The 24,831-nt window shown below is 44.1% G+C and overlaps 1 protein-coding gene across 1 annotated transcript; it reads left to right on the top strand.

Moving 5' to 3' along the window:
• Positions 1-1,047: 1,047 nt before the first annotated feature.
• LOC117861586 (E3 ubiquitin-protein ligase SINAT5) lies at positions 1,048-5,502 on the top strand. Its single transcript, XM_034745164.2, has 3 exons — positions 1,048-1,628; positions 4,287-4,673; positions 4,909-5,502. The coding sequence occupies exons 1-3, from the start codon at positions 1,338-1,340 to the stop codon at positions 5,269-5,271; spliced, it is 1,041 nt and encodes a 346-aa protein (XP_034601055.1). The 5' UTR covers positions 1,048-1,337; the 3' UTR covers positions 5,272-5,502.
• The last annotated feature ends 19,329 nt before the right edge of the window (positions 5,503-24,831 follow it).

Raw genomic sequence — 24,831 nt, 5'->3', positions numbered from 1 at the left:
TAATATCTATGGCTAAGTCTCTAGTTATATATGTCTCTGATCCCCTTCGTCCACATAAAAAACGATTTTGTCATTTTGAATCGCTGTCTTTGGTCCCTTTGGTCCGCATAAAAAGTGACTGTCTTTTCAGGTGCCGACTATGGCATGTTCGAATGTTCGTCAATAGAGTGCTAGAGTTGTTGTGGCTAGTCTGTTCTTTTTGGTTTCCAATGTAGTGTGTTTACCTACTAGTTTAAATTTAAATTCCCATATTTTACCAAGAAATAAAAGACACTTGACGTCATATCCCTCGAGGGTCTTGTTAATCTATTATTGCAAATTTTTCTTCATTCTTCATCGTATATCCGGCATATAGACTTTACACGTATCATTTAAAAATACATGACATTTATGACAAACTAAACACCTTCACCAAAATAGTATATCCACACGACTTGGCAAATGCAGAAACATGTTTTTTCATAAATAAAGCATCATGAGGATGAACTCACCCAATTTGGCATGAAGCATGATATCCATGTGATGGATTTTCTCTGATCAAATACTGTCGATTTAATGAGGATGGCTGATTGTTGGAGTTCATATGTAATAGAGTCGGAGGAAATTTCATCAATCCCTAATATATGGTGTTGGATTGGCCCATATAATCAACACGCAAAATTAAACATAAGCGGCGAAGGAGAGAGGTTGGACTTGAGTGACAAAACAAGAGAAACAAAAAAGAAATCGCAGATAACCAATATTCGCTAGACATGCCCATACTGCACTAGAAATTCCTGGCCTTGTCCCCGAGCCCAACCCACGACGGCAGCGCAAATTCCTGAGACCACATGTGTGCCCCCCCGCCGGTTGTCTGTCCCCGGCGGCGGCCAGCCCACGCCCGCTGTCCTCCTCCGTCCGCCGGGCGACAAGTTCAAATTTGAACGTGCACCGCACCCACCTGCTCCGCTCTCTCTGTCAGCAATAAAACCACCCCCCCAAAAAAACGCAGCAAAAGCGTGTACCCCACCCGCAGCATAATAGCGCCATCAAGTGCCCCCACCATCACGCCACCCGCCGCAACCCCCGACCCCACACACATTCCTCTCCCCCTTCCCTTCCCCTCCCATTTCTTCCCAATTCCCTTCGCCGTCAGGACTCATCGCCTCCCCTGCTCCTCTCCTCCCCTCCCTCGCAGCCCGCGCCGCGCCCGGTGGAGTTCCGAGTCCTCGGAGGGCGGAGCAGCTTGTTCTCGAACTTGCCGAGCCCACCCGAGGAGGGGGAGAGAGAGGGAGGGAGGGAGGGGGACGGACCCAGACCCAGGGCCCGGCAAGATTCGGCTCGATCTGCGGCGGGCCATGGAGCTGGACAGCATCGAGTGCGTGTCCTACTCCGACGGCATGGAGGACGACGACGACGCCGCGGCCGTCACGTCCGCCCAGCTCCCACGCCCCTTCCTCAAGTCCGCCTCCTCCGCTGGCAGCGCCGCCGCCGCGGCCGTCAACGTGGTCGTCGTCTCCGACCGGGCCGGGGGCCCGGTGCCGGGCGGGACGGGAGCGGGGCCGCTCGTCATTTCGCCGGCCACGGGCGTGCACGAGCTGCTCGAGTGCCCCGTCTGCACCAACTCCATGTACCCGCCCATCCACCAGGTCCGCCCCGATTCGTTTCTTGCCTTCCTTTTCGGATCTTGGCTTGTTGGTCTACCGGGTTTGCAATTGCGTGATCTGGTGGTGCTTGCCGCAATATAGGATCTTGGTTGCTTGTGAGCTTAATCCCCCGCAATCTTTCTTCCATAAGGCATAGCGTAATCGGTACATTTGACTCGTGGGAATAACTTTTGCTTCACCAACTAGTGCAAATGCTTGGCCATGCGCCCTGCTGATGCTGTGCTTCCTGCAGACAGTGTAGATTACTTTGAAATTGCAGTTTTGATGCAGCTTACATATATGAATGTTGGCATACACAAGTTTAGTTTCCTTCCCTATTTGCTCATGGACTGTGTTTAGTTGTTACTCCGAAGTCTAGTCTGGAATCAAATCAGGCACTGCATTGAGCAGTATCTCATTGCAGTGAATTTATGCTTGTGTCTGCAATCAGAATGTGCGGTAGAGCATTAACAGATAAGGACTTCTTTAGCATTCTCCTGCTACATCTCTCTCTGATTCTCTTAACTTTTTGGACCTGATTCATTGTATTAGATGCTTGGTAGTGGAATCTAACACCAGGGAGCGAGAATGAGGGTTAGGCCAGATGTTTATGGGGTGTTGTGTTGTTTTGAACACGACGTTTATGCCCTTCTACATCAAATAACAAAGGCCACATGGCCTGTTCTTCTAATTCATTTCGGCTTTTAAGGATGTGCTTGCATGCTTTCATGCCGATGTACAAGGGTAAGGTAAGGATTGGGGACTAGAACTGACCTTTAGTTTAATTTGAGCAATTGTTCTTTGTTTACTGTTAGGTATTTTGATTTTCTCTAAGCTTAAAAATTCCATGCTGGAGTACAGCTAGTTCTCAACCCTCCAACACATCCAATCTTCTCTTTTCCTGAACTGAACATTTTGTAACCAACTATTCTTCAAAATAATCGCTTCTTCCACATCTACATAGTTTTTAAGAACTAATCTTGATATATCGATCAGGTTCTATGGATGTGCATACTTTTCTGAATAGCACACCACGGACCAATCAAGTTTTTGTTTTTTCATCGACACAAATAAGATGGCATCAATTCAACCATGGATGCTCCAATGCTGCTATGTTTGTGTCTGAATTGACCAGTCAAAATGTTGATAATAGGTTTCTGTTGCTTGATGAGTTATGGCATTTTCTTCTATAGTACAGTTTGTTGTCTATGCATCTGTTTACACAGTGCAGATATTGTTCCTGAGCTCTATATATGTTAATTTCATCCATTTGAGAGTGACTAACAACAACAACAACAACATAGCCTTTCAGTCCCAAGCAAGTTGGGGTAGGCTAGAGTTGAAACCCAACAAGAGCCACAAATCAGGGTTCGGACACATGAATAGCTGTTTTCCAAGCACTTCTATCCAGGGCTAAATCTTTGGGTATATTCCATCCCTTCAAATTTCCTTTTATTGCCTCTTCCCATGTCAATTTTGGTCTTCCTCTGTCTCTCTTCACATTACTGTTACGCCTTAGGGTTCCACTACGCACCGGTGCCTTCGGAGGCCTTTGTTGGACATGTCCAAACCATCTCAACCGAAGTTGGATAAGCTTTTCTTCAATTGGTGCTACCCCTAGCCTATTACGTATATCCTTATTCCGGACTCGATCCCTTCTCGTATGACCTCAAATCCAACGCAACATACGCATTTCCGTAACACTTATCTGCTGGACATGTCGTCTTTTTGTAGGCCAACATTCTGCACCATACAACATTGCAGGTCTAATTGCCGTCCTATAAAACTTGCTTTTTAGCTTCAATGGTACCCTCTTGTCATATAAAATTCCTTATGCTTGGCACCACTTCATCCACCCCGCTTTGATTCTATGACTAACATCATCATCAATATCCCCATCTCGTTGTAGCATTGATCCCAAATATCGAAATGTATCCTTCAGTAGTGCCAAAGTCACATCTCATTTATTCCCTCTTCATTTGAGAGTGACTAAAAGAAAAAAAAACACTTATGTACTTGCTAAACATAATCTGGCATATAACAAGTATCAGACTGCTGTAGTATCATGCCTTTTCCTTTTTATTTGGCAACTAATTAGATTCCTTTTGTTCCTTTTCTTTTCTTGCACTCATTTTTTTTCTTGTGCAATCTTTGGTTGGTTCCTACTCATAGGAGATAGGACTGCAAATTTCTGTCTCTCTCTCTCTCTCTCTCTCTCTCTCTCAAGCTGACTATAATGACAGTGATAATTTGGAAATTGGTTGACAGCATGACAAATAACCCAAAAGGTTTCTCATATCATGTGTATAAAAAATTAGGGTCTACATATGTAAAAAAGCTACTTAGTTGTATATTGAAGTAAAAGCATTGAGGTCATGTGCTTTCGTCACTGCTAGTTATCTTGCTTGGAGCCTTTAAAATTCTCAAGTCAAGAAATTTGTTCTCTACACAAGTGAAAGTTCAAAACTAAGTACGTACCAAATGTTAGCATGACTTTCCTGTTTCGTTTTGTACTTTTTTCTCTATCTTTAAACTTTTTCATCCAAGTACATTGAATAATATGTTTCTTCACATAACTAAGTTTCAATTCTTCCCATTCTCTTTTCAAGAATCAACATAACTAGTAGCTTATAAACGACTAATATTTTCCCTATGTTACAGTGCCAAAATGGTCATACTCTGTGCTCCACCTGCAAAACTCGGGTGCACAACCGGTGCCCAACCTGTCGACAGGAGCTTGGTGACATCAGGTGTCTGGCATTAGAAAAAGTGGCCGAATCACTTGAACTGCCTTGCAAATACTACTCTCTTGGTTGTCCAGAAGTCTTCCCATACTACAGCAAACTCAAGCATGAATCACAGTGCAATTTTAGGCCATACAACTGCCCATATGCAGGTTCTGAATGCTCAGTTGTAGGGGATATTCCTTTTCTTGTCGCGCATCTACGAGATGATCATAAAGTTGACATGCACTCTGGGTGTACTTTTAATCACCGCTATGTCAAGTCCAACCCAAGAGAGGTTGAAAACGCAACCTGGATGTTAACTGTAAGTACCCACATTATTTTCTTTGTCTCTTGATTGCCTTCTTTTATCAGCCTATATCGCATTCAGTGATCTGAACATTCCTTATTGGAAATGCTTAAGTTGTAACACAAGAACAAGTTTTTTTTTAAAATTCTGAAGAGATAAAAAGTTATGCTTTCTGAAGTGATAAAAAGTTATGCTTTATCTGTGTTTGAATCAAGTGATATTAGTCTGATACTATCTTCTCTGTTTCTAGGTTTTTCATTGTTTTGGGCAGTACTTTTGCTTGCACTTTGAGGCCTTCCAGCTTGGAATGGCACCGGTATACATGGCTTTCCTCCGTTTTATGGGAGATGAAAATGATGCTAGGAACTACAGCTATAGCCTTGAGGTCGGGGCAAATGGCAGGAAGATGATATGGGAGGGCACTCCCCGCAGCATCCGTGACAGCCACCGGAAGGTTAGGGACAGCCATGATGGCCTAATAATTCAGCGAAACATGGCTCTCTTCTTCTCAGGTGGGGATAGGAAAGAGTTGAAACTGCGTGTCACAGGTCGTATCTGGAAGGAACAACAGAATCCAGACTCAGGAGCCTGTATTCCCAATCTATTCAGCTGAATCCAGTAACAAGGATGGATCCAGGTGTATATTGATACGGCCATTTGCTTGTGTGTGTTTGTCTGTGATTTGTGTTTTGTCACTGTCATTGTCCTGCCAAGCTGCCATTGTGGCCTGCCCTAAATTAGTTAGGGCTTATTGTTGGCACAATCATGAAATTGCTGAGTGCCGCCTGTTGTGCGCTGTGACTAAGCTCTCATGAATCACATGATAAGTGTTTTTCTCGATCCATTGGTATCCTGTGTCATTTTGAGATGAAGACTGCAGCTTTCTGCTGCAATGTTTGTTTCACTGTATTCTTTGTGTCTGGAAATAAACTGTTGAACATTAACTGGGGTATCTCTTAGACTCTTACAAAGTTCTGTTGCCTTTTAACTTTCCTATTAAGGTCTGCATGTTGGTGCCGGGACATGATCAGGTCTCAAGAAACCATTGTAATTATTGCTAGTGGGGACAAGGTGAGGAGCAGAAGCGGCTGACAGGGAAGGTGTAGTGTTTGGCTTGAGAGGGGCAATTCTGTTTGCAGGGTTATTGTAGTTAAGACTAGGGAAACGCAACCTCAATTGTAAAGCATTATTGTCTGTGGAAATAGCATTTTTAGAAGCTGTTTTTTTTTTTTGCATAGTTTGTTTCTACATCAGTAGAGGCCTGGGAAAGAACTAGGAGAGCAAGTGACTGTCGTGCCATATTTGTATCGTTTTGTTTCATAAGAGCACATTATAAGGTGTTTGCCATCTAAACCTCTGTTGCTCAACCCAGGACACTCCCCTTGTGCCGGAAAGGAAGAGCGCTTATATGCACCAAGTCGAGGAACTCGTTGCGCCGACGGATGAAATGCAGCGGCTCACCATCTGACCGATCGGTGTGTGGCAGTTGAGCTGATGGACAAGAGGCCGGCCAGGGCAAAAACAATAGCCGTTAATTGGGAGCTGACGCTTTCAAGTACAAAAAATGAATTGATCAGGATCTGATGCTGTCAAGCAGGAAGCCATTGCCAGTCAATTACAAGGGGACTTGCAGCAGCGGGAGGTGAGAGTTTTCGTGCTGAAACCAACCAGAAGCCCATAATTCTCACAAGAACCTCGCATGCTGCATCGATCACTCTTCGTAGCAGTGTAGCACCATGATGCGGCCTGAGGATGGATGCAGCAGTGTAGCACTACGGAGGCGAAGCTGAAATCACTAGTGTATAACAACATTTCTTGCAGCAGTACATAGCTTTTAAGGTTTGTCAGCGGAGACAGCGAAGACTTCCCGATCTAGTGATGTAGAGCTTCCGTCGTCACCCTCGCCGTAAGGGTTTGGGGTTAGGGTGAAGCGAGGTACCTAGAACTCGCCGCAGTCTGGAAACTAGGTGGGTCGTCAGATTGGATTTGAAAAGACTGCACGAGTTTTTTGGAAAACACGGCAGCCGAGTTCTTGATGCCAAAAGGAGCACGGGGAGAGCCCTACGCTGACCTTCCGGGGTGGAGTGCCGCCTTGGAGAGGTTGATGCACTCAGCAATGGTGTTGCTGATGCGATCTAGCCCGTGATTAGATCAGAGGGTGTGGGTGGGCGGGTTACCGCGAGGATGCGCGGGATCCTCTTTGAGAGAGAGAGAGAGAGAGAGATCGCCGACCTGCTGGGCATGTGGCATGATGATCCTTGGGTGAAGACCTTGCTCTATCGATGTAGGTCCGACGGATGCCAAGCTGGTAGCGGACACCGAGTCAGCGATGGAGGCGACGGAGTCGGAGTCCACCGGCATGCTCCCAAAGTGGAGTTGGAGGGAAGTCCTTCATGCTCTTGGGGAAGAGTACGGTGTTTGGATGGAAGGAGCGACAATGTGTTTTGATAATGTTATCGCATCAATAACTCTGATTTTCCTGTGCCACTAGTATTTTCTAGCTAGATATGATTGCCCTTTTGCATAGAAATAAGTTGTATCCATCCGAGTTCATATAAAAAACTATAAATCTCCAAACACTTAGATTTTATTTCTAGTATTCCTAAATCAATTAGATTTCACCAAGGGAGATGAGAAATCTTATTCCTAGTATTTCTCGTCTAGCAAATGAATTAGAATTGATTTCTCCCGTGAATTGAAATACTTAGAAATTACCGAGAAATTTTATGATGTTGTCATTTATTGTTACAAAATTCATCAAATAGTTTAATCAACTATAGAAATGTGCAAACCACTGTAAATATTTTTGTACTCAATTATTGTATAAGTGTTTCATTCTATTTTTGCTGTCATTTTCGAGCAGTGCTTCATTTTATTTTTGTTGTCAATTCTTTTTATTTTTTTTTGTTTCTGCAGTATATGAATTACCTAAAAATTGTTGGAAAAGCTTATTAATTGTACATGTTACATATATGTCATTCTTATTATAAGTGTTTAATTCTTTTTGTTTATTGTTACAAATTGTTATTTTTTAGTCATTTATTTATTGTTACAAATTGTCATTTATTTATCCATGTTACGTACTAGAAAAAGCTTTCTTTAGTCATTTATTTATTGTTACAAATTGTATAAGTGTTTAATTCTTTTTGTAGTCACCCTTTTATATTGTACTAGTTACAATGGAACGATCAGAGGATGAGCATGACGTACAAACGGCACAGGAGCTCATATTTCAGATGATTGCTGAAGGCGGCAATCAACCAAATGAAGAGATCGATCACAGCCAGGCTGACATCTACCTCAACATGGCTGGTGATGGCAATGAGGAGCAAACAATTGCCGAGGGAGGCAATGAGGAGCAACCAGTTGCCGAGGGAAGCAATGATGGGCAACAAGGCAAGGTATATCAAGTATTATATGTAAACATTATTTGAATTCTCTTCTTATCAAAAGAAACATCATCACGCAACATTCCAATCATGCAACATTTCAATTGTCGTTTTTCAGCGATCTGGATCGAGCAGCAGGCGTCAAAAGAAACGAGGCAAGAACAAGAAGTTAGAGGGCTGTAACATCATCACAGAAATTGCTGAAGATGGTGAACCGATTGTTGCTGCCAATGCTAAGACAAAGTTGGTGAATCATATTGGGTTCCTTGTCAGAGATAATATCCCAATCAGCTTTCAGAATTGGAAAAAACCTGACAACGTCCCGGTTGCCACAAACCTGGTCCTTTACGTACCTGACCTAGAGAAGGCTATGTGATGGCAACAAGTAAAAGAAAACTTCACGTTCGAAGATGTAGATGAAGACAAATTGAAAGAATAGGGCTTAAAGAAGGTTGCAATTGCGTTTTAGATGTACAAGCAAAACTTGAACAAAGAGTACATAAAGAAGGGGCTTACACCTGATTTCAATAAGCACCCAAAGTTAAGGGATCACTGGGATTCCTTTGTACAGTTCAAGGAGTCAGACAAGAGCCAGTCATCAACTCAAACCAATACCAGCAATGCCCAGAAGAAGCAATATTTCTATCATCTTGGGATAGGAGGTTACAAGTCGGGGGTCATGAAATGGCAAAGGATGGAAGATGACCTAATTGCTAGGGCAATAGTACCATATACTCTCGAATGGCTTGAGCGAGCAAAGAATTGGTTTTATTCTCATGGCGGCAAGCTCAATCCCGAAGATGGATCAATTGTATTCGGCAATGAAATAAGAGAAGCGGCTACGTGACTTGATGACTTAGTAAAGAATACGGTCGATGGATCCTTCGTGCCTGATCAAGAGAGGGATCAGTCGACAATGGCACTTGGAAATTCCGAACACCCTGGACAATGCCGAGGCAAAGGAGTCATTCCGTGTAAGTTTGCCTTTCGTGAGCACATTGAATCATATAGAAGTCGCCAAAGAAGCAAGACCGACCAAGCATGACAGCTGTGAGAGCTGCAAGAACAAGTAGCAACATTAGAGGAAAGAATGAAGGAAATAATAGACCGGCGAGTGGCGCAAGCTCTAAGCAAACAAGCCAGTGAACAAGCAGCTATTGCAGCATCAGGACCACATGTCGACGTAAGCCTGACTCAGCGTTGAAGCAGTGTCGCTTCCATGGAGGACCCAGTTGGAGGATCCACTAAGATACTTGAGGAACGCCACCCCGTGGATGACACCACTGGGAGAGCCCCTTGTGAGCTTGTTACTCCTGTGAAAAACAAGCTCATAGTGGTGGCTTATGGTGTGGCTGAGCAACCGACGCAAGGTCAAACACTACATGACTTGGAGATTCTAGCTCGTAGTTATGCCAAAGTTGGAGTGGACTGAGTGGCTGACGGTTGGGATGACCTGGAACTTGAGATCCTTGGAGGTGTCGGGGAAAAGAATCTAGGAGAAGCTATCCATGGTTCGATTCTATAGCTCAAGCGCTACATAAGAATTACGCAGCCGAATCCCCTGACCTTGGGATCATCTCCTCAAAGCTCAAGGGCAAGATCACCTACGCCATCTGCCAGGGCACCCTCTCTGCTACCAGCAGGTCTCCTAGTATAAGTCCAGTACCAGAAAGGGATCCAAGCATGAGTCCACCTCCCCCTCCTATGAAGAAGCGTTCAGTTCCTCGTCCACCTCCTAAGAAGAAGGAGAAGAAGTAGAAGGAGAAGCAACCAGTTGAGAAATTACCATATGATATGACAAATAAGGAACTGAAGGAAGTAGTGGAAGCTGAGTACAAAGCATGGAGTGAGGCTCGAAAAGAAGCATGGAGGCAGAAACAGAATCAGGAGCCACCACTTGATAAGCGTAAACTTCGGTCTTTCATCAGAAGAATAGAGGCAGAGTAAAGGAAACAGCTAGAGAAACCTCCGCTAACTGGTTACAAAGGCAGATAACAAAGCAGGTAGCTAAGAAGAGGAAGAAAAGTGGGACAACTATTCCTCAACTTGGAACCCAATCTAGCCAATCGGTTGCCCCGCTTGTGGTGCTTTCTGAGTTTGAGAAGAACCTGCTGCAATTCAGTAAAGATACAAGTCTGATAGCAACACAATTTCGAGGGGAGGATCACATCCCAACGCACCCTGTGCCTACTAAATGGAAATATGAGTATGGTAAATTGCTCGTGTGGTCATAGTTGGTGAAACGTCTCCCAATGAAGATGTACAAGTTCACGAATGGTACATGGAGGCTACAACACAGGGTTCGGCCGTGATGGAAGTTCGAATTGGTGATGAACATTATTTCCATAAGGATGACAACATAAATGTTCTGCTGGAGGAACTATATATGCTATTCAATCAAGACGCACTAGACAAGTCACTGATCAGTTGCTGGGTCCTGTAAGTCTTTAGTACATTCCTCTAACTTCAAAATCCCCACTCTAGTCAATTTGCAATGTCTTAACTCTTATTCGATTTTGTATCATGCAGGATGGAGATTCAAACTTGTCGTAGGAACGGATACCATGACGTAGGCTTCATGGACCCCTAAGTTATACACCAGGGAAATCTAAGGGATAAACCAAATCGGACCTTGAAGAATATATTTACGTTCAAGCATTTTTACAAGAAGTACATATTACTACCATACAACTTCAAGTGAGCATGTTTCCTATCTCTTTCTTTTCCGAACTTGCAGTTAAATATAATACTAACTAGCTTTAATTTGGCTATACAGTTTTCATTGTATATTCCTTGTTATTGTGCCCGATATTGAGCTTCGTGTATGCCTTCGACTCTTTGAGTAAACCAAAAACAGAATATGCTGACATCATCATGCTGTGAACAAAGCCTGGGCTCGATTCCGTCGAACTCACACGGGTGAATTCAAGGAGGAACTTGTTTGGAAGACAGATTTCCTGGTATGTGTTGAATTCTCACATCTCGTGACACTTCCTTTAACACAACAAATATTTCATAACTTTTTTTCCATATATATAGTGTTCGAGACAGCTGTCGGGAACTAATTTATGTAGATACTACGTTTGTGACTGCATCCACGACTTTATGCGTCCGAACCGTATCACCGACCACAATTTAACCGTACGTATACAAAATTATCAACAATAAATTAGTCGTGTGTATATACTTCAAAAACCAATTCATGTGTATATACTTAGAAAAATTAGATCAAGTTTTTCAATTCATTTGCTTATACTTCAAAAACCAATCCATGTGTATATACTTAGAAAAATTAGATTAACTATTTCAATTCATATGCTTATACTTCAAAAACCAATCCATGTGTATATACTTAGAAAAATTAGATTAAGTATTTCAATTCATTTGCTTATACTTCAAAAACTAATCCATGTGGCTTTCAATTTATTTGCTTATACTTCAAAAACCAATCCATGTGTATATACTTAGAAAAATTAGATTAAGTATTTCAATTAATATACTTATACTTCAAAAACCAATGCATGTGTATATACTTAGAAAAATTAGATTAAGTATTTCAATTCATTTGCTTATACTTCAAAAACCAATCCATATGTATATACTTAGAAAAATTAGATTAAGTATTTCAATTCATATGCTTATACTTAAAAAAAAACCAATCCATGTGTATATACTTAAAAACATTTAGATTAAGTATTTTCATTTATTTGCGTATACTTTAAAAACTAATCCATGTGTACATACTTAGAGAAATTAGATTAAGTACTTTAGATCATTTGCTTATACTTCAAAAACCAATTCATGTGTACATACTAAGAAAAATTAGATTAAAATTTTCAATTCATTTGCTACTACTTCAAAAACCAATCCATGTGTATATACTTGGAAAAATTAGATTAAGTATTTTAATTCATATACTTATACTTCAAAAACCAATCCATGTATTTATACTTAGAAAAATTAGATTAAGTATTTCAATTCATTTGCTTATACCTCAAAAATTAATCCATGTGTATATACTTAGAAAAATTAGATTAACTATTTCAATTCATATGCTTATACTTCAAAAACCAATCCATGTGTATATACTTAGAAAAATTAGATTAAGTATTTCAATTCATTTGCTTATACTTCAAAAACCAATCCATGTGTACATACTTAGAGAAATTAGATTATGTACTTCAGATCATTTGTTTATATTTCAAAAACCAATCCATGTATATATACTTAGAAAAATTAGATTGAGTATTTCAATTCATTTGCTTATACTTCAAAAACCAATCCATGTGTATATCCTTAGGAAAATTAGATTAAGTATTTCTGATCATTTGCTTGTACTTCAAAAAAGTTTCAATTCTACAAACCCACTGTGCAAACCCATTGATCTACTATATATATAATAAACTTTGCCAATGACACAGATGATGTACAAGAAGGAAAAACTCCTTGAGACGGAAGTTTTTAGGGCAATACAAGAACAACTATGTGGATTTCTTCTGGACAAGGTCGTAAGGTCGTAAATCCTGCAGGGGAGTTTCATAATACCAAATCAAATCTACAGCACCGTAAGGACTCGGGTTCAGATTAGTAGATACGATATGTGTATGCACAATATGTCTATATATATGTGTAATATTATTCATATATGTGTATGCACAATATGTATATTGTATCTTAAACGTAATATTAAAGATAAATAGAACTTTATATATATTAGCGTATTAGAACTAGTATATGTAAAGGAAATAAGTATGAAATACGAATATAGAATAAAGAAACAAAAAATAAGGAAACAAAGAAAAAAATTAGTACGGTTGGGGATAGCAACCAGTACTAAAAGGTACCCTTTAGTACCGGTTATTTCAACTGGTACTAAATGACCCCCCTCTAGTGCCGGATTGCTAGTACCGGTTGCACAACCGGTACTAGAGGGGACTAGAGGTGGTTTTTCCAGTAGTGTAATTTCGTAGTCATCCTGAAAACATACACTACCCTTTATGACTAAATAATGTCCCATTATGGACTGACCCCAAGTCTATACTAGACTACTCTGAATCATGCAAAGATGCAACCAGTTTAACTTATAATCAGTAGGAGCACAGTTTCACAGCTATCCGAATAAAATTCGCCATTATAATATCCTAACGTAGCAATGATAGTCAAACCTTAAGATGCCGCCTCCTCACATGGCTTTTGCTTGAAAGTTAAGTCTAAGATATCAACTTCAATTCTAAATGCAATTTTGCTCCATTCAAATCACCATCCTAAGTGAAAAATTCAGTGGATTGCTTATGAAGTGATGTGAGGGAGACGCTGAGTACTAGTCGTTCAGTTTTTATCCAAGGTATGCTTAGTTAGGGAAAAGCAGATCTGGCAAAAGTTTCACCAGAAAGAAGCAATCCGTGCATGTTTTCGTTGCAAGAGGATATCGTAAGGACCCATTGGTCTCATTACATTGTAATATGGCGTGCAAGACAGATTTCATACATTTGTTTTTTTAATCACACAGCACAGAAGCAAACGCTCATATACACGCACGCACACTCATCCCTACGAACACACGCACATAACCCTACCCCTATGAGCATCTCCGGAAGACTGAACTGGAAAATTCTCGAGATTGACGAAGTCACCATCACCTACTATTGAATGAAGAGCGCCGATTAAATTCTGAAATAAATCCAAGAAAATGAAAGCATTAGTACCGAGTTGAGAATTCGAACCCTGGTGAGCAGATTCTACCACAAGTAACCTTGCATTAGTTGATACTGCATGAAAACCAGTATACTGTAGCTGCAAGACTACAAGTAGACACTAATTTGTCTTGGCATTTTAAACATACTTACACATCAACTGTAAACACACACTCTAGCTGTGTGCACACATTGTCAACCAAGCCTTGCTGCGCGGCACAGTCCAAGGAGAGCGAGGTGCATGTAATCCAAACTTACAATGTTGGCAGCTCACCGCTATGGAGGAGGTGTTCGTTCGTTGACCCTGTCGCATGGGTTTTATTGAGAATTGGTGGGCCTAGTACGTACTACTAATATGAGGACCTGGACTCGGAAAAACTCTCCTTGCTACAACAACAATAGTATTACAAGCGAAGAACCTATACCAGGGTACGGTGGCTAGTCTAACATTCACACTCTCCCTCGTACACTCTCACACACTCCACCTCTAGCATTACTACCATGCTCCTTCTACATTGCTCTCGTTCTTGCTTGGCTTGGCAAGGAAGCATGCATGGCACCCCTATTTATATGCATACAAGACCGACACCTGGAAAGATCATAACCATGCCATGCTACAAATATCTAGACCCTAGAAATTTCTTTTTAAATATTTCTATCTAGAGGATTCTGATTTTTACCATGGTAAAGAAGTTCTAAAACTTCTTGCCATGTCATGGTTATTGTAGAAAACTCTAGAAGCTTGTCTTGCTCTTCTTAATAGTATTAGTTTACCGCGACTTCAAAATTTTGAGCTTGTTGACTTCGGCTTTCATGGTAGACAGTGATGTGTGTGTGCTGGAAGCATTTGTGAACAAGAGGCTGAGCCATCCGGTTTACCATATGTTGCTTACCTCCCATCAACGTATGGAGTTGTTGCGCTTCGATCGGGATCGATTATAGTTCATGGAACGATCTCATTGATGACCCCACCATCATGACCTTATCTAGGATGAGGTGGTTCCTCGTACCAAACACCTGTTAATAGTTTAGCCTTCGGTGACTATTGAACACAACAAGTTAGGAAGGAAGGGATGTACTTTTTACTTATTGATGAAGGTATAACCCATACGCACCATCTGATTAGAGTTAAAAGAGTTACATATACATATGGTAAACCCAGGAGATCAACACGGCACCCACATATAGATGAACAAAACTTATAATTAATCATCGAGCACACGCAGAAAGATTGGACAAATATACTGATCACTTTCTCTGGACCAACTTCTTGAAGTTAATTGGCACGGTAAACTGGGATGTGGGCCATCATAAAATGCAGCTGCAGCCAGCTTGGCAGCCTGCTCCGTCATGTATTCCTCGTCCCAGAACCAGTATTCCGTACGGTTTTGACACGGCGGTTCCTGAAAGGCTGCTTGGGGATCGCAGGGCCTTTTACAGCACGCGATGCTAGTGTTCACAAAAACCCTGCACATAAAACAACAAACCATCTGGACGTGATTGGCATATACAAAAGGTATCTTATTGTGTCTTCCAAAAGTTATCTAAAACACCAGAGCCATCCATGTACTCCCTCCATTCTAAATTGTAGGTCGTTTTAATTTTTCTAGCACTACGGGAAAGCTTAACGTCGCCGAGTGTAATCACTTCGCCGAGTGCTTTTTTTCGGGCACTCGGCGAAGCACCGTTTTGCCGAGTGTAACATCAAAAACACACGGCAAAAATAAAACACTCGGCGAACGACCGGTTTGCCGAGTGCCACCCAAAAAACACTCGGCAAACACCCAGGAGGCACTCGGCAAACTTTGACACTCGGCAAACTGACGCCCACGTGACTTCCCCGTGCCGCCGGCGGCGCCAGTCCGTGACGGACGTTAGTCTTTGCCGAGTGTCAATGGAGGGCACTCGGCAAAGTCACTAGTTTGCCGAGTGTCATGATGGGACACTCGGCAAACTTTATAGTTTGCCGAGTGCTAGGGGGTACACTCGGCAAACTATAGGGTTTGCCGAGTGTCTTTTCACACACTCGGCAAACATAATTTTTTTTCCCCTCCTCCACCCTCCAAACTTTTTACACTCCACATGTATGGCATTTGGCACTGCATGGTAGAAGATGGACTATTTTTTGACCTGTTTGCTATATTTAATCAATTAATTTCATTTAGAGTAATTTTTTGATTTAAGTCAAATTTGAACTGCAGGTGGTTGGAATAATGGAATAATATGAGTGAAAAAATCATATTCATGTTAGTGAGTCTAAATTGAGGTCTCACCCAGAAAATGAAAAGAAATTTCGAACATTTTGCTAAGGAAACACGACTACGAATGTGTGGCCAAATGATTGTTTAATTCTCAAAAATACAAACGAAGTTTGAAAATCATGAGATTTTGCAAGATGCTATGATTTCGTATGCAGAGGCCGTGGTAAAAAATTGATAAGGTTTCGCACAAGTTTTGACATATGATGTTTAGAATTCGAAGCATCTCCGGAGAGGTTTCGTAGAAGTTCAAAGGATCCGGTAAGATTTTGAGATGAATCGATAAATGTAATTCTCATTGAGTCCAAATTTTTTTTATAGGCTATAGAGAACATAGATAGGTTCATGTCAAATTTTGGGAAATTTTCAGATCCGTTTGGTAATTTTTATTCATTAATTGCACGTATATGAATTTAATAGATATAAATTAAATATGAGCTATAAATCCATGAAATAATGGAACAATATTACTTAAAAAATGAAATACCCAATGTTTAGTGACTTTGACTAGGTTTTTGCAAACTTTACAATCTTTTAATTAATAAAACTAGTTTGGCATGAAATAATAGTACTCATTTGCCGAGTGTCAAGGGACGGCACTCGGCAAAGAGCCTATTTGCCGAGTGTCCAATTTGGGACACTCGGCAACCATAGCCGCGGTCCACCTGCCAGCCACTGCGAAATACGAATAAAAAAATTAAAAAAAAATGTTTGCCGAGTGCCCCTGATCTAGCACTCGGCAAAGGCTTTGCCGAGTGCTAGATCAAAGGCACTCGGCAAATCTGGCAGCACTTAGCCAACACTTAGCCACACGCCCGGCCACACACGCACGCACGCCAGCACTTAGCCACACGCCCGCGCCGCCGCCGCCGCCGCCGCCCGGCCCCCGCGCCCGCGCCGCCGCCGCCGCCGCCGCCCGGCCCCCCGCGCCCGCCCGCGCCGCCGCCGCCGCCGCCCGACCCCCCGCGCCCGCCCGCGCCGCCGCCGCCGCCGCCCGGGCGCCCCGCGCCGCCGCCGCCGCCGCCGCCCCGCCGCCGCCCGGGCCGGGATAAGGCCCCTGCCTCCCGCGCCGGCCCCCCGTGGCTGTCCTCGTCCGGGCGTCCGGCCGCCGCACCGTCCCCGGGCTGCCGCACCGTCCCCCGCCCGCCCCTCCGGTAAGTTCAAAATATTAGAGAATGCATGATAACATTGCAAAGAATAGAGGAAGTGTAGAAATTAGAAAATGTTGATTCTTCCTTGAATGGAAAAATATTAGAGAATAGATGAAGAATAGAGGAAGAATATTAGAGAATAGAGGAAGAATAGAGGAAGAATATTAGAGAATGCATGAATGGAAGAGAGGTGTGGTTGGTAATAGAGATGTGTGGTTGTGGTTGTGGTTGTTGGCCATCGTGCCAACTCTTTAGTGGGATTGTGGTTGTCGGCCATCGTGCCGTTTCTTATGTTGCAGGTTTTGGAAAGCTCCCCGTGCAGGGGAGATGCTGCCGAAATTTTGACTTAAACAATGCTTTGTTTCTTTTGTTGCAGGAGAGGCTTACAAGGACCGTCCTCGACTCGTCACTTTGCAGGATAGCAAGGTGAGGCATGCTACACCTCTATTTCCGTATAATGTTCGTATATCACGTAACCTAGTTAGGCGTCTCCCGTTCGAAAGAGATACGGTTGGAAATATGCAGATCTTTGCATATCTATAATCGTATCTGTTTCGAATTGTCCACGTTTTTTGGACAGCCCGAGGATGTGTAGGTGGGTTTAGTATCCATGGTCTACTCCGACCCGAGATAAAATTTCGGCAGCACCTCCCTGTTGTTCTCTAGATACACAATCTCCTATCATGGACGTGTATTTGGAGAACAGCGAGGAGGTGCTGCCGAAATTTTATCTCGGGTCGGAGTAGACCATGGATACTAAACCCACCTACACATCCTCGGGTGGGATTAGGACCTATCTTTACCTAGTAGACAATATAGGAACGTGTATATGCAATGTGAATTTTGTATTACTTATTTAAATGGTAGAGGATGGAGGATCGTCAGTGGATGTACACGGGTCGCACTAGTCAGAATACGTTGACCAATGAATGGCTTGACAATACGGATGCTTTCTTGGAACGGGCGTTTGCAAGTGTCAATGGAGCTCGATCGACTTGGTGTCCGTGCAGCAAATGTGGAAACATGTGTCGGCAAACCAAGCTGGAGATGGGCAAACATCTGGTGAAGAACGGATTTACGTCAGACTACACCAGGTGGATCTACCATGGTGAATCTGACCGTGGGAGAGAGGAGGTCTTGAGACAACGAATCGAGGAATTTGATGATGATGCCGGGGTGGGAGACATGTTAAATGACTTTCATGAAGCACACTTCGAAGAGGCACGTAGGGAGGAGGAGCCAGAGGCTACCGCTAAGGCTTATTACGAAATGTTGTCTGCGGCACAGCAACCCCTTCACGGCCATACCAAGGTTTCTCAGCTAGATGCCATTGCACGCCTAATGGCTGTGAAGTCTCAGTTTAGTTTGAGTCGAGACGCGTTTGATATTATGTTGACAGTTTTTGGAAGCCTGCTCCCGGTTGGTCACATCTTGCCAAAGAGCATGTATGAGGCACAGAAACTCCTTCGTGCACTTAAGATGCCATACGAGCATATACATGCTTGCCCGAAGGGATGCATCTTATTTAGGAAAGAGTATGCGGAAGCAAAATACTGTGTGAAGTGTGAATCGTCTAGATTTCTGGAGGTTGACTATGGTGACAGTCAGAAAAAGCAGCTCGCAATTCCTGTGAAGGTTCTACGGTATCTTCCTTTCATACCGAGGATCCAACGGCTTTTCATGACTGAAGAATCCGCGAAACAGATGACATGGCACAAAAATGGTCGTCGCTATAATCCAGAGAAGCTGGTACACCCATCCGATGCTGAAGCCTGGAGAAGCTTTGATGCGATTTATCCTGCAAAAGCTCTAGAGGCCCGTAACGTACGCGTTGCGTTGGCAACTGATGGGTTCAATCCCTATGGAATGGCGGCCGCCCCGTACACCTGTTGGCCCATTTTCGTTATCCCACTGAATCTCCCACCCGGCGTCCTATTTCAACGACATAATATATTCTTGTCGTTGATAATTCCAGAGCATCCGGGGAATAATATGAGTGTGTATATGGAGCCTCTGTTTGATGATTTGCTCCGTGCTTGGGAGGAAGGGGTATGGACCTATGACCGATCCACAAAGACAAACTTCAAGATGCATGTTTGGTACCAGTACTCACTGCATGACTTGCCGGCATATGGGATTTTCTCCGGATGGTGTGTTCACGGGAAGTTCCCATGCCAAGTATGTAAAGCATCTTTGAAGTTCATTTGGTTGTCGAAAGGGGGCAAATATTCCTCGTTCGACAAACATCGACAATTCCTCCCTCCTGACCATCCATTTAGACGAGACATGAAGAACTTTACCAAAGATGTTGTAGTTACAGCCCCCACACCGCCGATGATGACAGGGGCCGCAGTTCGTGCTCAGTTAGACGCTCTTGAGTTTAATAATGAAGAAGGTGGTTTTTTGGGATATGGCGAGCAACATGCTTGGACGCAGAAGTCGTGCTTGTGGAAGCTTCCATATTTTGATGATCTCCTTGTTCCACATAACATTGATGTAATGCACACGGAAAAAAATATCGCCGAGGCAATTTTTGGTACAATAATGGACATTCCTGACAAGACAAAGGATAACGTTAAGGCTAGAGTGGATCAAGCGACATTGTGCAACAGACCACAGCTAAACATGGCGCCTCCAAGAGCTGGCAAGTCGTGGAGGAAGCCTAAGGCCGATTTCGTTCTGACGAGGGCCCAAAGGAGGGAGGTTCTAGAATGGTTCCAAACATTAATGTTCCCTGATGGTTATGCAGCGAATTTGAAGAGGGGAGTGAATTTAGCAACTATGCGAATCAACGGGCTCAAGAGTCATGATTACCATATATGGCTTGAGCGCCTCCTTCCGGTGATGGTTCGAGGCTATGTCCCTGAGCATGTGTGGCAGGTGCTAGCGGAGTTGAGCAATTTCTTCCGCCAGCTTTGTGCGAAGGAGTTATCTCGTACCGTGGTTGCAGAAATGGAAACAATGGCGCCTGTGTTGCTCTGTAAGTTGGAGAAGATCTTTCCTCCAGGCTTCTTCAATCCAATGCAGCATATGATTCTACACCTCCCGTATGAAGCACGAATGGGGGGGCCTGTGCAGGGTCGTTGGTGCTACTCAATTGAGAGATGTCAAAAGGTTCTTCGAACTAAATGTAAGAATAAGTGCAAAATTGAAGCATCCATTGCAGAGGCATACATTCTGGAGGAGGTGTCAAACTTCACATCGAAATACTACGTTGACAACCTTCCTAGCGTGCATAATCCACCTCCTCGTTACAATGCTAGCGAAGATGAATTAAGCCTTAGCATTTTCCGAGGGCAACTCGGAAGTGCAAGTGGTGCGACCCGCAAGACCCTTAATCATGAAGAGTGGCGCTCTATCATGCTGTATGTGTTGACCAACCTATCTGAAGTGGAGCCGTACATGATGTAAGTCATCGACAAACTTGTTTCGCCGTATTAATGGTATCTCTTGTCTAAACGTATCTTTCTCGTTGGCATAGGCAATTTGATCGTCAATTCTGGCGTAAATCAAGGCAACCGGCCCCGCACGAAGCTGAGACTCTTCTTAAAGAGGGTGCGGGAAATGGAATGCCCGATTTCATTTCTTGGTTCAAACAGAAGGTACAATTTCATTTCCGCGAACATTCTCGTTCTCGTGCATACGATTAATATAACGAACCGCCCTGTTCGTACTTGCAGGGCCGAACCGATGCGTCTATGAATGTCGAGTTGAGACAGGTTGCCGATGGCTATGACTATAGGGTCAGGTCGTTTGCCGGTTATGACGTCAACGGATATAGGTTTCACACAACAAGGCACGAGCAGAGTCGGCCCAATCAAAGAACCACAAATACCGGAGTTTTCACGCCAGGCTCCGATGGGGTCGAGTACTACGGAAGAATTGAAGAAATATACGAACTCACTTTTCATGGGTGCAAACCTCTTAATCTAGTTATATTCAAATGCCATTGGTTTGATCCATCTGTCGTGAGACGGGCCCCTAACCTTGGGCTAGTCGAAATTCGACAGTCATCCAGGTTACCAGGAGACGATGTCTATATTGTGGCTCAACAGGCCATGCAAGTTTATTATTTGTCATACCCATGCCAAACCGACAGCCGTCTTAAGGGTTGGGATGTTGTGTACAAGGTATCGCCACACGGTAAACTACCTGTACCAAACAATGAAGATTACAATATAGACCCCGACACGTACGAAGGAGAGTTATTCCAAGAAGATGGGCTCGAAGGGAGTTTTGTGATAGATTTAACCGAAGCGATCGAAACGGAAGTAGACAACGAGAGGGTTGCTGCAGAGGACGGTGGAGACGAGGTTCAGAATGTGAAGGACTTAGAAATACTTCAACGATTACAGTTAGATAATGACAGTGATGACGACATTCCTTCTTCGGAGCACGAGCTTGACTATATCGACACGCGTGATAGTGATGATGAGACTTATGATCCAGCTAATCCCGATCATGATGATTATTTCTAATACATGTATGATTCGTAATAATTTAGCTATAATTTAATTATAATTTTCATATATTTGTAAATATGTTTTGTTTGCCTATGCTGACTCGTGTACTCTTTTTAATTGCAGGTCATTAAGCAATGGTGGGTGGTATCAGGAAGCTCACGTCGATTTGCGAGAGATTGGCCGCGGTAGGGACTGGTTCAGGGTCAGGGTCACGTTCAGGGAGCGGTCGAGGGAGGCGTCGAGGCAGGCCTCGACGTAGGGTTGAGGAGGAGGAGGAGGAGGAGGAGCAGGAGGTGGTCCAGAGGCCTCGAGGGAAGGGTAAAGCGGCGAGGCCCCCGTCGCCTGAACCTGAGGTGGAGGAGGAGGAGGAGGAGGAGGAGGAGGAGGAGGAGGTACCTTCCGCACACGCCTCTGGGGACGAGGAGGCGGAGGAGGAGGAGCAGCAGGAGCAGGAGGGGGACGGGGAGGCAGGGGATGCCCAAGCCAAGATATGGTTGCGAGGTCCCTCATCCCTCCCGAAGCGGCCGATACCTGAGCATTTACGCCCGCTCATTAAACCGGTTGGGATCAAGTAAGTAACTTTAAATATTCTTAATATTGTTCTTATGTTGAAAGTTACAAAAACTAATAATTCATATTAATTACTTGTGCAGGAGTTGGGTTAAGCTCAGCGGGGGTGACCACAACCGTAAGGCCAACGGGATCCTTGGCCTTTTGTGCAGGGTTCACTTCCCTGGCTTGGTGGTGTACGCCGGACAGCTGCAGCCGGCCTACACGTGGGACCACTACGTCGCCGCCCCCGACGTCCCAGATCGTCAACAGAGAAGATTCCCCAACATAGCGGAGCGGGTTAAGGCCGAGCTGTGGGTAAGTACTCCTCGTACTAAATTGCTCAATACATCAGCTACTTTCGACATTCTTGAAATAATAACTGTTTACGCGTGTATATGCAGGACTTCTATAGATGCCAGGAGGGGTTTGAGGCCAAGGCGAAGGCCGTCTGTGATGTAGCCGCCAAGAAGCTCGTGAGGGACATGCATTACGAGGCGCGCATCCAGGCCATCATAGAATTCAATGCTCAATACAATCGTACAAAGGTTAGAAAAGAGGAGGCAAGAACAATGAACATGACTAAGGACCAATTCATGAGGGTAAGTAAAGAACGTTGATGCTTACTATTCATGATTAATTAGGCTCATTTTCTTTTTCATACGTCACACGCTTGATGATGTAGGTGCCTCCGTGGTGGTGTCGTGCGCATATGCCGTGCTGGGAGAGGATGGTCGACGTGTGGTTGGAGCCCGGGTGGTTGGAGAACCACCTTTCTTGCCGGCAGCGGCGTTTGCAGATGCCGACTGCATCACACCATCAAGGCAGCCTAAGCCTTGATGAATATAGAGAAAAATGGGTACGCAACTTCAATTCTTTATTGTAACGTTCAGTTCTACGTAATTTTTAATGATTTTGTATTTTGCCGCAGTCGGCGTCACATGATGGCCGACCTTGCTCCCAGCTCAAGGCATGGGTCCTCTCCAAAAAGGGCAAGGCGACGGTCGATATAGATTTCAACCTAGACGACCCGTCCGAGGCGTACAGCCATCCTAGCATATACAGCCGCGTCAGCGAGTATACAAAGATGGCTAGGGAGGTTCACGGGCCAGACTTCGATCCGAGCTCCGAGGACATTGATGGAGAAATCGTGATGAGGGTGGGAGGAGGCAAGAAGCATGGCCGATATTGGATTGGCGACGGCGTCATCGACACGGCCTCTACTCCCACTCTCTCCCAGATCCGAGCTAGGAGCACGGACTCGAGCCCGGCGGTACGCCCACGACCCACCGCTGCACAGTTCCAGATGGAGGCTCTACAGGTTCTTTCTCTTCCATTCATCGTTCGTTTGTTGTTGTACTTTAGCTTTGCATTATAACATTGCAATAAATATATTGTAGGCCCAGGTGGAAGAATCAAGGAAGAAACAAGAGGAGATGGCGGCGCAGATGGAGGAAATGCGGCGGAGGATGGAGGAGGAAAACCGGATTAGGATGGAGCAGATGTTCCAGTACATGCAGAACTTTGCTACGAGCATGGGACAGACTTTGCCTCCGCCACCGCCGATGATGTTCCCTCCGCCTCAGCCACCCACGACTACTCCTGTGAGTCACTTGACACATTGTGCTTAAGATTCAATAGTTTAAATTTGACAACTTTAGATGTTATCTCAGAATGTCCTATCCTATGTGCAGAATCAATCGGCGGCTTCGAATAATGAAGATCAAGATTTTTCGCAGTGGTCTCCTTGGCCTCCACGGAAGTAGACTTGGTTGTGAACAATGTGGAAACTAAATTGTGACAAGAACTTGGATTTATGGATTATTTTCGTGCTTATGTTGAATTATGCCTGTGATGTTTATGAATTATGCCTGTGGTTGTGAATTATCCATGTGGTTGTTTATTATAAATGCCTATGATATGTGTACTGTGAATTGAGAGGGGTCCGTTATACGTGGCAAAATGTCGGAAAAGGGGGGGTTCTGGTCACTTTGCCGAGTGTTACACTCGGCAAAGAGGGGCCTTTGCCGAGTGCCTCGACCATAGCACTCGGCAAAGGGGCATTTCCCAGGTGTAGGAAAGGTCCTTTGCCGAGTGCTACGGTCAGGGCACTCGGCAAAGGGGGCCGGTTTGCCGAGTGCCCGGGACCCGGCACACGGCAAAAGGCGCCGGCTTCGCCGAGTGCCCGGGAGCCGGCACTCGGCAAAGAGACCATGTTTGCCGAGTGCCAGGCGACTGACACTCGGCAAACCCCCGGTCTTTGCCGAGTGCCAACACTCGGCAAAGACCCGGTGTTTGCCGAGTGCCTCCCGTTTGGCACTCGGCAAACCCCCCGTTACCCGACGTCGTCAGTCCGCAATTCGCCGAGTACATATTTTCGCCGAGTGTTTTTTGGCCGTCGGCAACATGTTTGCCGAGTGTCCGTGTTTTGACACTCGGCGAACTAGTCTTTGCCGACACAACATTTGCCGTGTGCTCTTTGCCGAGTGTTACACTCGGCAAAGGCTTTGCCGAGTGTTACACTCGGCAAAGGCTTTGCCGAGTGTTTTTAGGCCTTTGCCGAGTGCCCCAGGCACTCGGCAAAGGTTCTGTTTCCCGTAGTGTAGGTGCATAGTTTTTTCTATACACTTAGATATAGTGTATGTCTAGATGCATAATAATAACAATAAA

Source organism: Setaria viridis, chromosome 1, assembly GCF_005286985.2.
Source record: "Setaria viridis chromosome 1, Setaria_viridis_v4.0, whole genome shotgun sequence".
Taxonomy (NCBI): domain Eukaryota; kingdom Viridiplantae; phylum Streptophyta; class Magnoliopsida; order Poales; family Poaceae; genus Setaria; species Setaria viridis.
This window is presented reverse-complemented; position numbering and strand designations above follow the sequence as displayed.

Excerpts from the sequence above, each read along its gene's own strand:
- LOC117861586 (XM_034745164.2), top strand. The coding sequence starts at position 1,338 with ATGGAGCTGGACAGCATCGAGTGCGTGTCCTACTCCGACGGCATGGAG. Across the intron at positions 1,629-4,286 it reads TGTACCCGCCCATCCACCAG|TGCCAAAATGGTCATACTCT; the intron begins GTCCGCCCCGAT and ends CCTATGTTACAG. Across the intron at positions 4,674-4,908 it reads ACGCAACCTGGATGTTAACT|GTTTTTCATTGTTTTGGGCA; the intron begins GTAAGTACCCAC and ends CTCTGTTTCTAG.